General features: G+C 54.1%; 1 protein-coding gene across 1 annotated transcript in view; it reads left to right on the forward strand.

Moving 5' to 3' along the window:
• COL5A3 (collagen type V alpha 3 chain) overlaps window positions 1-14,243 on the forward strand; it is a 35,780-nt gene that overhangs the window by 9,117 nt on the left and 12,420 nt on the right. Inside the window, exons 9-44 of the mRNA XM_033135043.1 lie at window positions 61-108; window positions 181-222; window positions 539-601; window positions 1,095-1,169; window positions 1,249-1,332; window positions 1,505-1,561; window positions 1,650-1,703; window positions 1,900-1,953; window positions 2,511-2,564; window positions 2,646-2,699; window positions 2,898-2,951; window positions 3,319-3,363; window positions 3,472-3,525; window positions 3,707-3,751; window positions 3,893-3,946; window positions 4,090-4,134; window positions 5,079-5,132; window positions 5,235-5,279; window positions 5,423-5,476; window positions 6,767-6,811; window positions 6,926-6,979; window positions 7,108-7,215; window positions 7,638-7,691; window positions 9,874-9,927; window positions 10,796-10,840; window positions 11,064-11,117; window positions 11,245-11,289; window positions 11,716-11,769; window positions 11,870-11,923; window positions 12,008-12,061; window positions 12,187-12,294; window positions 12,467-12,556; window positions 12,824-12,877; window positions 13,749-13,856; window positions 13,970-14,077; window positions 14,162-14,215. Of these exons, the coding sequence (XP_032990934.1) occupies window positions 61-108; window positions 181-222; window positions 539-601; window positions 1,095-1,169; window positions 1,249-1,332; window positions 1,505-1,561; window positions 1,650-1,703; window positions 1,900-1,953; window positions 2,511-2,564; window positions 2,646-2,699; window positions 2,898-2,951; window positions 3,319-3,363; window positions 3,472-3,525; window positions 3,707-3,751; window positions 3,893-3,946; window positions 4,090-4,134; window positions 5,079-5,132; window positions 5,235-5,279; window positions 5,423-5,476; window positions 6,767-6,811; window positions 6,926-6,979; window positions 7,108-7,215; window positions 7,638-7,691; window positions 9,874-9,927; window positions 10,796-10,840; window positions 11,064-11,117; window positions 11,245-11,289; window positions 11,716-11,769; window positions 11,870-11,923; window positions 12,008-12,061; window positions 12,187-12,294; window positions 12,467-12,556; window positions 12,824-12,877; window positions 13,749-13,856; window positions 13,970-14,077; window positions 14,162-14,215 (2,178 nt within the window). The remainder of the gene's footprint in view (window positions 1-60; window positions 109-180; window positions 223-538; window positions 602-1,094; window positions 1,170-1,248; window positions 1,333-1,504; window positions 1,562-1,649; window positions 1,704-1,899; window positions 1,954-2,510; window positions 2,565-2,645; window positions 2,700-2,897; window positions 2,952-3,318; window positions 3,364-3,471; window positions 3,526-3,706; window positions 3,752-3,892; window positions 3,947-4,089; window positions 4,135-5,078; window positions 5,133-5,234; window positions 5,280-5,422; window positions 5,477-6,766; window positions 6,812-6,925; window positions 6,980-7,107; window positions 7,216-7,637; window positions 7,692-9,873; window positions 9,928-10,795; window positions 10,841-11,063; window positions 11,118-11,244; window positions 11,290-11,715; window positions 11,770-11,869; window positions 11,924-12,007; window positions 12,062-12,186; window positions 12,295-12,466; window positions 12,557-12,823; window positions 12,878-13,748; window positions 13,857-13,969; window positions 14,078-14,161; window positions 14,216-14,243) is intronic.

The following is a 14,243-nucleotide window of genomic DNA, read 5'->3' on the forward strand; positions in this document are numbered from 1 at the left end:
CTGGGAGTTCTGTGTCTGAGTCCCGGGCTCATGTCTCTTTTCTCTCCACTGTCATCCCAGGGCGCTGGGGAGAAGGGAGCAAAAGGAGAACCCGCAGTGATTGAACAGGTGAGGGGCCTGGGCTGGGAGGAAGTACTGGGATCTGGGCTAGAATGGGGGTCACACTTAATTCTCCTTCAGGGACAGCAGTTTGAGGGACCTCCAGGAGCCCCAGGAGCCCGAGTGAGTCATGGCTGCATTTCCCGCTTCCTGTTTTTCTTTTCCAGTTGGGGTGTTTAAGCCCCTGGGATGAGGCGTTGAGTTGTAATATTGCCAGGTCATTTGAAGACTATTGGACATTTGAGGCTTAAAGGATGAGTCAAAACAGGAATTGGGGTACAGAGGGGTTTGATGTGGGTCAGCATAGTATTAGGGGACCAGGAATGGCTCAGTGGTGGGGTGGGGAGCTCAGCATGGGACCAGGGTCAAGAGTGGGCCAGAAGCCAGCCTGGTTCAAACTTTGCACTTCTCATGACCTCCATTCCTCTGTCCTCAACAGGGGGTGGTTGGCCCCTCAGGCCCTCCTGGACCCCCAGGATTCCCGGGGGACCCTGGTCTACTGGTAAGAGACTCCCCCAGGGCATACCCTTCTGGGGAGTGAGGGTTTGGGCTGCGGAGCTGAAGTTGGGAGTAAGAATGTCTACACCATCCTGGAGCTGGCACTGACCCATCCTGCTCGTCTTTCTCTCCATCGGTGAATGTCACTCTGGCTCCCCTTCTGTCTCTGGGCGCCTGTCTCCCGCTTTTCTCCCTCTGTCTGTCTCTGTCTCTGAGTGTCTTTCATCTCTGTTTTTCTCCCTATGTATCTGTGTCTCTGTTTCTTTATCTCTCGTCTGTCGGTCTCTCTCTCTGTTTCTGTCTCTGCCACTTTTTATGACACTGTCTCCCTGCCTCCATCTCTGTCTCTGCCTCATCTTTGTCTCCTTGCCTCCCTCACTCCATTTCTCTGTCTCCGCCACTCTCTGTCTCTCTTCCCTCTCCTCCTTCATCTCTCTGAGCTGCCTCTCTCTGTGCCCTCCTGCCTCTCTGTTTCTCTCTCTCTCTCTCTCTCTCAGGGCCCTGCTGGCCTCCCGGGAATCCCTGGCATTGATGGGATCCGGGGCCTCCCAGGCACTGTCATCATGATGCCGGTAAGAAGAAGACAGCGTGGCACAGCCTTGGGTGGGGGGCCTCGCTTTGGGGCTCCCCTCACTACCAGTTGTCTCCTAGTTCCAGTTTGCAAGTGGCTCCTTCAAAGGACCCCCAGTCTCCTTCCAGCAGGCCCAGGCTCAGGCAGTGCTGCAACAGGCTCAGGTTTGTGGAGGACAGTCGGGCCCGGCAGGGGGTTGTGGGAGGACCTCGGGAGACGAGGGATCACCAAGGGCTCGTCAGGACACAGACAAGTATTTGTCTTCTGAAGGTTCCTTTGGGGGGTGTTGGGGGCCTTGTGGGAGCCCTGAGGCTCTGTCGCCTTCTGTCTTTCCAGCTCTCTATGAAAGGCCCCCCTGGCCCGGTGGGGCTCACTGGGCGCCCAGGCCCTGTGGTGAGTAAGGAGGCGGCATGGAGGAGGGAGATCCATCCGTGGAGAGGGGGACCTACTCTCATCTCATTACCCCATCTCTTCTTCCAAGGGTCTTCCTGGATATCCAGGTCTGAAAGGAGAGATGGGAGACATGGGGCCACAGGTGAGACTGGTGGAGGTGGGGACAGGATTGCACGGGAAGGGTCTTCCCCCAGGGCCATGGGGTAAAGTGCTAGTTGAGGAAAATGACAACGGGGCTGGGGATATGCTCGCAATTACTGCCCTTCCTAGGGAATGATTTAAATCAGTCCTTCCTCCTCCTTGTTCTTCTTTACATCCCCTTTTTCTTTTGCTTCTAGGGTCCCCGAGGCCTTCAGGGACCAGTCGGGCCCCCTGGCCGAGAGGGCAAGATGGTGAGTGACTCGTAGGTTCTCAGGTCATGCCTTATCCATCACTTAGTACCGAACAGGAGCCTCGGCTTTGTGCCACAGGGTCTGCTGGTGTCATTGGTGGGATAAGAGCAGAGGACAGAGAATGGAAGCTCCTCTGAGTATGTGACCAAAGAATCTGGCCAGGTCACAGAGTCAGGAAGGACTTGCCAGAGGGAATGGGGCTTGAACTGAGATCTAAGGAAACAGGAAAGGAAATGCGTTCCAAGTAGATGGAGCAGCATGTGCAAAAGAGAAGTCTGGCACATTGGGACCAATGACGAACAAGGTAATTCCAGACAGTTTGCAGTGCTGTGAGAAATGTACAGCAGAGCAGTTCGTGGAGGCTGAAGACGAGGGTTCTGTGATGATGGTGACTTGGGTTAGTGAAAGGGCAATGGCTAAAAAGAATAATGGATGGGTTTGAGATATACGTGGAAGGTTCAATTCATACAGAAAGAAGCCCCCAGCACAAGACTCCGCATGAGGAAGGTGCTCCATAAATGGTGGTCGGTATCTTGATGATGTCACCTCCCCCACAGGGCCGCTCTGGAGCAGATGGGGCTCGGGGCCTCCCAGGGGACACGGGACCTAAGGTAGGTGATGGGACCAGGACTGGACTTGGAGGGACCGTCAGGGTCAAGGATTCAAGGCTCAGCGGGTGTCTCTTTGTGTAGGGTGATCGGGGCTTTGACGGGCTGCCAGGGCTGCCTGGTGAGAAGGGCCACAGGGTGAGTGTGTGAGGCCCCTCCCCATGCCCACGTGCCCTTCCAGTATTCACACTCGCCCCCCACCCCCATTCTCAGAGTCTCTAGCCCTGTGTGTGAGTCCTCTCCCTTCATGCCCCATCTCCTTTCCTGGGGGGGTGCGGGGGGACTAGTCTCCACCTGACCTTTCCATTCTGAGCTCCCTTCTGTTCCTCACTGCAGGGTGACTTTGGCCACGTGGGGCAGCCTGGTCCCCCGGGAGAAGATGGTGCGAAGGTAAGTTTGGAAGAGTTAGGGAATGGTTTGGAAGCTAGAAAGCCAGAATGAGAGTCAGAGAGGAGTAGAGTATCCGGGAGACAGGATGAGGGGGTGACGGACTGCCCTGGACGGCCAGGAGGCCCCCATGAGGCTCAGAGAGACAGACTGAGAGCTGGGGGTGAGCACAGGAGTTAGGAGGTAAGATTTAGGATGGCAGGTCCAGGTGTAGGGTCAGGGATCTGAATCAAACCACATGTACTCAGTCAGCTAGACCCTGCCACATGCTCTGACTCTGGGATCCCCTGGAAAGGGCTGCCCAGATGAGGGAAGGTGGTTCTCTGAGGGTCGTACTCCCTCCTTCCCAAATGATGATGCTTTCCTACAGGGAGCAGAGGGACCTCCGGGACCCACTGGCCAGGCTGGGGAGCCGGTGAGTATCAAGGACCCCTGGACCCCTTGCCTGGCCCAAGGGACAGAAGTCAGGACTCATGTGGCCTCCGAGCAGTGATGCTGGAATAATGTTCCTACTTCTTTGCAGGGCCCCAGAGGACTGATAGGCTCTAGAGGCTCCCCGGGCCCCCTGGGATTCCCGGTGAGAATGTCAACGTCTCTCCACATCTCTGCCTGTCTTCTCGCCGTTCTCCTCTGCATGTCCACACCTGTTGCCTGAGTTCTTCTCTGCTCACTCACCTTTCCACCTGTACCTCACAGTGTCTCAGACACAGGCTCCTGTGTGTGTGTCTGCCCCGGTCTCACAGCCTCTCCTCCCCCAGGGTGTAGTTGGAATTGATGGTGCTCCAGGTGCCAAAGGAAATGTGGTACGTGCTTCTGACGCTCTGACCCCGTGACCACCCATGTCCTTGTCTGCATGTATTTCCATGACCCCCCCATTTCGACTTCACTGACGCTTCAAAACCTTAGCCCCTTCCAGCTTCACAGAATCCCCGCTCTCTCCCCAGGGTCCTCCAGGAGAACCAGGCCCCCCAGGACAGCAGGGAAATCCTGGGTCTCAGGTTTGAGCTATCTTTCCCAATAATGTGGGGTGGTGATGGTCACCCAAGGTCGTAGACCCCCCCCAGCCTCCTCAACCACAGCACTCACCACCCCTTTCTCATGTCTTCCTTTGCTCTCTCTCTCTCTCTCTTTATGTCCCCAGGGTCTCCCTGGCCCCCAGGGACCCATTGGCATTCCTGGGGAGAAGGTGAGTGATAGTTCTATCTGCCTACCCCACAATGTCTTCTTGTTTCAACTCTGTTAGCAGGAAAAGCTTCCCTCAGGGCCCCTTTTGTTAGCCCTGGGTAATGATAAATTGCAACATTCCCTAAGCAAGCCCAGAGTTACAAAGTGTCATTGTTAGGGAAGGGTAGCTTGGGAGAAATTGAAAGCCACCAAAGCTAGATCACATAGAGGGATATTGTCAGGATACAGGGGAACCCTCAGAAGCCAATTATAGAAAATATTACCAAGACTCATGGGTCAGGAAAGCCCTTTCTCCGGTGTTCCATGGTGTCAGCTTTGTTCTGCACATGTTTCCATCTCCCCTGCAGACAGGCTTTTTTCTGCACATATCTTAGTCTGTCCTTACCCCAGCTTTCATTTCTACATGATTTTGTGCTGCTTCGTCACCATTTCAGTCCCCAGATCCTTATCACTTTATAGTTTCTTTACCCAAATCCATCTGATCATAATTTTTATCAGATAAATTTTAGGAGAGAATCTGATTGGCTTAGCTGGGCCAAGGTCCCTGCCTCTGGGCCTGTTAACTGTTTGCAGGACATAGAGGGTCACCTCATACCCGCCAAGGCCCATCCTTCTTCAGATGGACCTATGGGTGGGAGGTACTTCTAAAGAAAGCAGTGTGGCTGGGGAGCCCCCACCCCAACGTGTCCCTCACACTGTTTAAACATTCCTTGTGTACACCCTCCCAGAGGTGGAGGATTTCTGGGGTTCAGAGAGAGGAGGGGGCTTGGCCAGGGTCACACGGAAAGTCTGGGCAGAGCTGGGGATAGATGTCCTGGCCCACGGGATCTGCTTGTTCTGTAACTTTGATGTAGCTGCTAGTCTGAGGAGGGCTCTTCCTGTGGAATACCAGGCTCTGAGACCCTCTGTCTGCTCTTCCTCCTCCTCCTGTTCATTATCTTTCAGGGTCCCCCTGGAAACCCAGGAATTCCAGGCCTCACAGGTTCTGATGGCCCTCCGGTGAGAATTGGGAGCTGGAAGAAGGAGAAAGAAGAAAGGGGAGGCTTGGGAATTTGGATGGTATATGTAGGTCTCTGAAAACTTAGAATGTTTTTTCCCCAGGGACACCCAGGCCATGAGGGCCCCACAGGAGAGAAAGGGGCCCAGGTGAGTGACCAAGAGAGAGGCTGGTTTGGGGATGAGGGTCGGTAGGCGGGGACGGAGTCTGGGGCTAATGAGGAGAGAGCCGAGGGCACTGAAGACATGGAAGGGGGAAGAACAGGTTGGTACTAATCTTATCTTCATCTCAGGGTCCACCAGGGTCGGCAGGCCCTCTGGGCTATCCTGGACCTCGGGGTGTGAAGGTAGGTGATGCCTGGGGCCTACAGGTAGGGACGATTCATCAGCACTGGCAATGGCAAACCAGCTCCATCAGAAACATCTGCATGTGTGATGAGAGGAATCCGTCTGCCAGGCAAGGTGTAGTGGGAGCAGGGTGTGGGTCTGAGAAGCAATATATAGACGTATGTGTGTTACTTGGACCTGAACAGCCTAAGGACAGCATTGCAGTGTAGTCGCCGCCTTGCAGCAAACAGTTCAGCCTATTGGAGGCTGAACCCATTTCACTGTGAGCACATATGCCACCTCCAAGCCCAGGCCAGAACTTTGTACTCAAGCAGAGGACTATTGTAAAGCACCAGCCCAGAGCTGTACAACCTACAAGAACAGCCATGTGGGGGCAAGCCGAGAGCCACACTGTGGCTAAATAAAGATGCACTGTTGATCAAGGGACATCAGAATCCACATCTATATGGTATCTGAGCCCAGTTACATTGTAGCCAAGTACAAGTACACACTACCTGTGGTCTAAGAACAGTTTGGTGGTAGCCAAGAGCCAGCTCTTCACATTTTTGCATTGTAGGCAAGCTCAGTTACCTTATAACCTGGGAGGCCGCTATAGTGTAGGTGACTAAACTCATAGTTACATTGTAGCCAAGCATAGTTACATATATGAAGACTTACAGAGCTGGGTCTAGTTACATTGTAGCCAGAGACTAATTATTGCCAAGGTCAGTTACATTATGGTCAATTGAATTGTCATGCTATTGTCAAAACACATAGATGGTATCCTAGTGTAATTTCATTGTAGCCTCTGAGCTCAGTTACGATGTAGCCAAGTACAGCTTTCCTTGGGACCCAGGCCCAGAGTTTGGTATGAGCAGCATCTGGGCTTGCGCTGAGCCATCTCTCTGTAGCCAAGCACAGACTCGCCTTGTTGCCAGACACAGAGTCACATTGTAGCCAGCACAATGGGGAACATTCCTTTGCCTTTAGAGGAAGGCCGGTGCCTGGAACGTTCATCATCTTTCTCCTGCCAGAGGGAACTGTGGACACAGTGTCTGGGGAGATGGGAATTAATTACTTGGAAATTTGGCCTTCCTTGCACATCCCCACAGATGACCTTGGGAGGCTGCTAGTGAGAAGGAACAGGGAGAGGCAGCTTCTTGCACATCAGGGGAAAGATCATTTTCTCTGAGGCTGCTCCACTCCAGTTGAATATCCTCTGGGGACTGTCCTGGCTGTTTTGAGACAGGGAACTGAGTTTGGGGCCTTTCTTAATCAGGGGAGGAAACTGAGAGCTTTTTTATTTTCAGGGTACCTCTGGCAACCGGGGCCTTCAGGGGGAGAAAGGCGAGAAGGTGAGAAGGGAGGGGATCCCTTGCAGGGGGTGTGGGGAGAGCCCTCATCATGGGGCTCTGCCTGTGTCTCTTCTCTGGAACCCGGAACTTTGGTCTCTGTTCTCTTTCATTCAGGGAGAGGACGGCTTCCCGGGCTTCAAGGGTGACGGGGGGCTTGAAGGCGATCGGGTAAGATAAGGAGGCTGGTGGGTCTGGGGGACCTGAGGAAGACAGGGGGAGCTGGGGATAAGACAGGGGGCTGGAGGGAGTGCGAGTGACAGAGGGACTGATATCAGGGCCTCTCCTTTCTATTCCAGGGCCATCCCGGACCTCCAGGGGCCCGGGGAGAGGATGGTCCTGAAGGGCTGAAAGGGCAGGAGGGGCTGGCTGGCGAGGAAGGGCCCCCAGGCTCAGCTGGAGAGAAGGTGAATGGATCTTGGTCACCCCCTCCAGCTTCTCATCCTATGGTCACGGTGTTCCCCCACGCTTTGCCTTCTGTTCTCTTCCCTTTTATGTCCAACTCCAGGAGGCTGCTAGCCTGCGTATCATCTCCTTTAATTCCCCAGCTCAGTGTTACAGAGCAACTCTCTGCACATTATCTGATTTTTATCTACATAACCACCACATGCAACAGGCATTTAACCCCCATTTTACAGACAAGGACACTGAGATTTGGAACGATTGAGTGAGCTGCCCAAGGATAGGCCCCCAGCAGGCAGGAGTCATATTTGCCTGAATCTCACCCTGCTGCCCCTTCCACCATGCCCCAGCCATACTGCCCTTTCCCCTCTGACCTCCAGGTTGCAATTTCTGAGCTTCTGACTTTTGTTCCATCACCTTTCTGCAGGGCAAGCTTGGGATGCCAGGTCTCCCAGGTTACCCAGGACGTCCGGGCCCTAAGGTGAGAAGCTAGGGGGCTGGATTAGGGCAAAGGCAGTGTTCAGAGACTGAGGAACATCTGGGGATTGGGGCTGTGGTCTGGGGAGGTGAGCTATCCACCTCATGGATCATTGATAAACAGCGTGAGATACAGGCTTTGGCAACAGACAAACTTGGGCTCAAATACCCACCCCTTACCTGCTAAGTGATCCAGGCAAGTCTCTTGAGCCCATTTTTTTTCAGTTGCACAATGGTGATACCGGTAATACCTATTTCATAATCAAATGTGATTATAATAATGATTTTTTTATGATGATAAAACTGTAGGATCCTTCTGATTTGGTGTGATCGAAATTGGTTCAAAGTCAGTAAGGGGGAGAATCATAAAAATACATATCTTACATATCTTGAATTGTTATTACTTACAATAAAATGTACTTATATAAAAATGTACCTTGTTTACCAATGTTCTGATGGATGCAGCTACTGATTAGACATGTCTTTCTGCCAAAGCTACACCCACATTACATCACTTCTGATTTATAGTTTTTGTTTATATAAAGTGGGGCAGAAACTTAAAGACGCTTGCAAATAAATCTTGTAGAATCCTTGCAGAGTCCCACACTTTTGCTCTCTCAATCTGGCGCACTCAGATTTGACGGACATTTTTCTTTTTCTTCCTACATTTCATCAGTTTTTGTAAACTTTCATTAAGTCACATGACTCCATGAGCAAGGACAACTGACAGAAATAAATAGGTTTGGGAATAAACTCAGGGCACCATCCCAAGAATAGAACTCAGCCTGCAGGAGAAGTTTCTGGAAGTTAGAGCAAGGCCACATAGCCAAGGCCAGTCAATGTGTCTTGGGCATCGAGCAATACATTAGAGGAGGCGTGGGATGTCAGGTCAGTGTCTTAGTTTGAGCAACGATAACAAAAATGCCTTAGATCGGGTAGCTGAAACAACAGACATTTATTTCTCACAGTTCTGGATGGTGAATGTCTGCCGTAACAATGGCAGCCTGGTTGGGTCCTGGTGAGGGCTGTCTTCCTGGTTTGTAGATGACTGTCTTCTCTCTGTGTTTTCACAAAGTGGAGTGAGAGAGAGAGAGGGAGGGAGAGAGAGGGAGAGGGAGAGGGGGAGGGAGAGGGGGAGGGAGAGGGAGAGGGAGAGATCTAGTCTCCTCTTTTTAAGGGCAGTGATCTCATTCGTGAGGGCGCCACCCTCCTGACTTACTTATCTCCCAAACGCCTCACCTCCAAATACCATCACACCGGGGGTTAGGGCTTCAGCATGTGAGTGTGTGGGGGGCACATTCAGTCTGTAGCAGGTAGTAATAATCATCAATAACAACGACAGCTGATATTTCTTGAGCACTTACTGTGTACCAAGCACCACGTGAAACACTTTGTGCATTGTCCTATTTGAGCCTCACCAAAACCTTTGGTGTCCCCAAGATACAGACAAGGAGCCTGATGCTCGGAAGGGTTCAGCCATTTGTTCAGGGCCACACGGCTAGTGCAATGGTGGATAAGATTGAAAACACAGTGAGGGGTGGGAGGGGACATCAGAGCCTGTGCTGGTGGAGAAAGGCTGCCGTGCAGATGGGCGGGACAGGCGGGATGAGAGTGAGTCAGTCAGCAAACACTGAGGAAGCACCTACTATGTGCCAGGCAGGGGGAATAAGACCAGAGCGCTATGTCCCTAGTGGGGAAAACAGACGTTGAATAAGTAAGCAGGTGAATACAAATATTGTGGCAAAACAAAGTAGGACGATGGGTTAGACGGAGAATGACTTGGAGGATGTGGTGGTCAGGAGGGGGCAGGAAGCCAGCCGGTGACATCTGAGTGAGATCTACATGATGAGGAGTCGCTGGCTCTGTGGGGACCCGAGAGAAGAGCATTTTCGGCAGAGGGAGCAGCCAGTGCAAAGGCCTTGGGGGGCAGGAGGGTATTGGTGTCCCCTGAATAGCATTGAGGAGGCCAGTGTGGCTGGAGTGGAGTGAATAAGGGGGAGGTTGGGAGGAGAGGAGGGCAGAGCGCTGCCCTGGAGGACGCTGGGGCTGGAGGGACCAAAGAAGCTTCTGAAATCGGTGGTCTGGAAAGGTCTGAAAGAATGGGGTAGGCAAATGGGGTGAGGGGCCAGCCTTGCCCACCACCCGTGCCTCACCCCCGCTTCTTCTCTCTCGTTCTCTCTACTCAGGGATCTGTTGGCCTTCCTGGTCCCCAGGGACCACTAGGAGAGAAAGGGAAGCGGGTGAGTCGTGATTCGAGGGGGACAGACAGGGAAGGGTTTCCCTGGGGGAACAGCATGTGTGGCTGTGCACGACGGTGGGTGGCCTCTGGGTGTCTGTGTCTATGCCTGGAAGCACCTGTGTGCACACGTCTTCCCACGTGCAATGCAGTGCACGTGTAGGTGACCCCAGCTGGCATTATGACACAGGTGCCGTGCGTACGTGTGCGTGTGTGTCCCATGTGCCTCTCAGTGCAGAATAGATGGTGTCTGGGTGCTGTAGTCTGTGAGCTGTGACTGGGTGAACACGGCGTGTGCCTGCATGTACATTGTGTGACTGTGGACATAAATGAGTGTGAGGGGCATGGACGTGTTTGTGGAAGGGTATGGTACACACGCAGGTGTGCTTTCCTGTGCACACTGAGTGTGAATACACGCACGCATTACTTTGCTGTGGGTGTATTGTCGCTGTGTAATGGACACTGTGTTACGCACCTGAGTGTAGGGAAGTGTTGTGTTTATCAGGACTATGTCCTCACAGGACCCATGCGTGTGTGTGTTCACACTGAGTGTACACATGTGCAAGGGATATGCTGCGTGACGAGCTCCGCGATCGCCCAGTGCATGGCACAATGGCAGGCACACATGGGTGCACACCGTGCAGCTGTGATAACGACCTGTCCACGTGGAAGAAAACACTTGTATGTGTGCGCCCTATGGTGCAGTCACACGGGTCACTGGTTGTGTGTGTCCGTATGAGTGTGTATAAAAGGCCGTGAATAAATGGTGGCAGACCTCTTTCTAGGTGTGTGGCTGGGTGCGTTTGTGTTTGTGTCATGTGTCTGCACCATGACTCTCTTCTGTTTCTCCCCTCACTCGATTTATTTTCCAGGGGAAGGCAGGGCAGCCAGGACTGGAAGGAGAGCGGGGACCACCAGTAAGAAAAGAGAGAGCTCTCCCCACCCCGCTGGGCTTTGGGAGGCAGGGCTGAAGGAGGGGCTGCGAGAGGAGAGATGGTGGGGAGGTCATGAGTGGGTTATGTTGGTGTCCCCGGTGGGGCACGAGGGGGACTCACGGAGGGCGGGAACCCAGAGGACTTGATCTCAAATCCTGGGCTCCCTTCCCCTCTCACTTCTAAAATTTGCTTTTTTCCTATTCAGGGCTCCCGTGGAGAGAGGGGGCAACCAGGTGCCACAGGGCAACCAGGCCCCAAGGTATGGGTGGGTGGGTGATCAGCCCCCCGTTCCAAGGCAGGCCTTCTGCCACAGGCTCATCAAGTCCCCCCCAGGCACTCCCAGTTAACTTTGTTCTGTGGCCTGAATCTCATTCACTCTGTTCTAGGGCGATGTGGGCCAAGATGGGGCCCCTGGGATCCCTGGAGAAAAGGTGAGAGAGAGAGAGAGAGAGAGAGAGAGAGAGTGTGTGTGTGTGTGTGTGTGTGTGCATGCATATGTGTTTCTGGGCAGGAGTCAAACCCAGGAGGTAGGGAGACATAATGCAGTGGAAAGAACACAGGCTCTGAAGTTAGAGAGCCATGAGTTCAAGTCCTACCTCAACCACTTGCCTGCTGTGTGTTCTTGGGCAAGTCACTTAACCTCTCTGGGCCTGTTTCCCCATCTATAAGACTGGAATAACCACAGTCTCCATCCCAAGGGCTGCAGTGGTGAATGAAATGACTTACAGTGTGTATAGTGTGTGGCCCTGTGCCTAGCATACAGAAGGTGCTCAATGTGTGTTAGTTCTTGTTGTCATTGTGTGGGGTTCAGGGGTGTCAGGTAGGAGGGATGAGTAATGATTTCTGTTCCATTTCAGGGCCTCCCAGGCCTGCAAGGCCCCCCTGGATTCTCTGGGCCAAAAGGTCCCCCTGTAAGAGAGCTCACCCTGATTGGGGGGCAGGTGGGCGGGGAGCTGGGGAGTGGAGAGGTTCCTTATTTGTTCTTCAACTCTCTCCCATCTTGTCTCCCAGGGCCCCCAGGGGAAAGATGGACGATCTGGGCACCCAGGACAGAGAGGAGAATTGGTGAGTGACCACTTGACCTCTGACCCCATTAAGCTCTCCATTTCTTCCCCCCATGTGATGCTCCCTTTTAAATTTTCTCCCCAGGGATTTCAAGGTCAGACAGGCCCACCTGGACCAGTTGGTGTCGTGGGTCCTCAGGTCAGAGTGGACCCCACAAGTCCCTCCAATTTTTCACTAGTTGGGGAGATATTAGAGGGGGAAGTGGATCTCAGACCTCCCACCCCAGACCACCTCTGTTCAAGATGAGTCTTCTTCCTCTCCAGGGAAAGATAGGAGAAGCAGGACCTCTCGGGGAGAGGGGGCCCCCTGGCCCCCCTGGACCTCCTGGTGAACAAGGTCTTCCAGGTCTGGAGGGCAGAGAGGGGGCCAAGGTGAGACTCTGCCCTGTGGGGGATCTCAGTGGAGTGGCCCTGAAGGTCCCTAAGTGGCCCCATGCCACCTGAAGGCTCAGAATCAGCCCCACAAGGGAGGGGGCCCAGACTCACAGACTGGGGGAGACACTGCTTCTCTGGAGCCTGACCTTCCAATTCTGCACTCCTGCAGGGGGACCTGGGGCCACTGGGACCCCTTGGCAAGGAAGGGCCACCTGGACCCAGGGGCTTCCCTGGCCCGCAAGGAGCCCCCGGGGACCCTGTGAGTATCCTTTGGAACCCCTCCTGTGTGTGTCTGGCCAGGCTGTGAAGTAGAAGGAAATGGGGAGCTCAGGGCAGGGACATGGTGGTGGTGTCCTGGGTGGGGACAACTGTGAAAGTAAAGAAATGATGGCTGGAAGGGCATGGAGGAGACTGACCCCAAACCTCAGTGCCCAGAAGGGGGTGAGAACTGTGAGTCCCTAAAGTGAAGGCAGCACCTGGGGACACTCCTGGGGCTCTCTTGACTGTGAACCATCTCCTCCTTCAGGGACCTACTGGTTTGAAGGGTGACAAGGGACCCCCAGGCCCTGTCGGGGCCAACGTAAGTGCAACCCCATTTGCTGGGTGGGAGGCAGGGTGAAGGGAAACTGGGCATGGTCATGGTTAAGTCCACTATTTTGGGGGTGAAACAGGCCTGGGTCGCATCCAGCTCTGCCACTCACTGGCCAGGCCGTCGTGTCGCTCTGTGAGCCTCAGTTGCCTCATCCATGACCAAGCCCATCTCATAGGTTTTTATATATCTCGATGAAATGATCCATCTGACATATGCTTACCTGTGTGCCAGACATCGACATACAAAAACCTTTCTCCTGGAGGTTACGTTCCAGTCGGGGACACAAGGAATCAGTGGTGATAGATGCCCTGAAACAAGTGGCACAGAAAGTGGGGAACAGGGGCAGAGCAGTTGAAGTAGGCTGGTCAGGGAAGGCCTCCTGAGAAGGTGACATTGGAGCTGACACCTGAGGAGGTGAGGGAGAAGCCATGTGGATGCCTGGGAGAACAGCATTCCAGGCAGAGGGAACAGCATGTGCAAAGGCCCTGAGGCTGGACCATGCCTGGTGTGTTAGAGGAAACAGTGAGGAGACCGTGTGGCTGGAGGGCAGTGAGCAAGAGTGAGAGTGGGAGGAGGTGAGGGCAGGGACGGGTCGGGAGCAGGCCACGCAGGGCCTGGTAGGCTCCAGGAGACCTCTTTGTATCTCAGTGAGGAGGGAGCCCCCGGAGGGCTGTGGGCAGAGGAGGCAGGTGCCCTGGCTCAGGTGTTCACAGCTCTCTCTGTCTGCCGTGTGGGGAACAGATTGGATATGTCCTGGTAATCAATCACCTAAACTCAGTGACTTGAGGCTTGAAAATCCTCCAGATACGAGAACTACTACTATTGCTATTTTTCCTGACCCCCTCACCCCTGTTTTCAGGGCTCCCCTGGGGAGCGCGGTCCTGTGGGCCCAGCAGGAGGCATTGGGCTTCCTGGCCAAAGTGGAGGCCAAGGCCCTGTTGGCCCTGCAGGAGAGAAGGGGTCCCCGGTAAGTGCTGTGCCCACCCCATTCCTCAGGCATCCTGAGGACCCAGCCCTCCACATACCAGGACCCCACTCCAGCCCTGGCCCCTGATATTTCGCCTTTCACTCCCCCATCAGGGCGAACGTGGCGCCTCTGGCCCCACTGGCAAAGATGGGATTCCAGGACCCCTGGGGCTGCCAGGGCCCCCTGGGGCCGTTGGGCCTTCTGGCGAGGAAGGGGACAAGGTGAGAGTTCCTGGAGAGAGAAGGGCTGGGGAAGTGGGGGGTCGCGGGGAGCCTGGCTCTTTTCTCATCTAATTTCTTTTGCAGGGGGAAGTGGGGGCTCCTGGTCACAAGGGAAGCAAGGGTGATAAGGGGGATGCGGTGAGTGGGGGCCCCCGTGAGGGGTGGT

Source organism: Rhinolophus ferrumequinum, chromosome 18 (assembly GCF_004115265.2).
Source record: "Rhinolophus ferrumequinum isolate MPI-CBG mRhiFer1 chromosome 18, mRhiFer1_v1.p, whole genome shotgun sequence".
NCBI lineage: Eukaryota > Metazoa > Chordata > Mammalia > Chiroptera > Rhinolophidae > Rhinolophus > Rhinolophus ferrumequinum.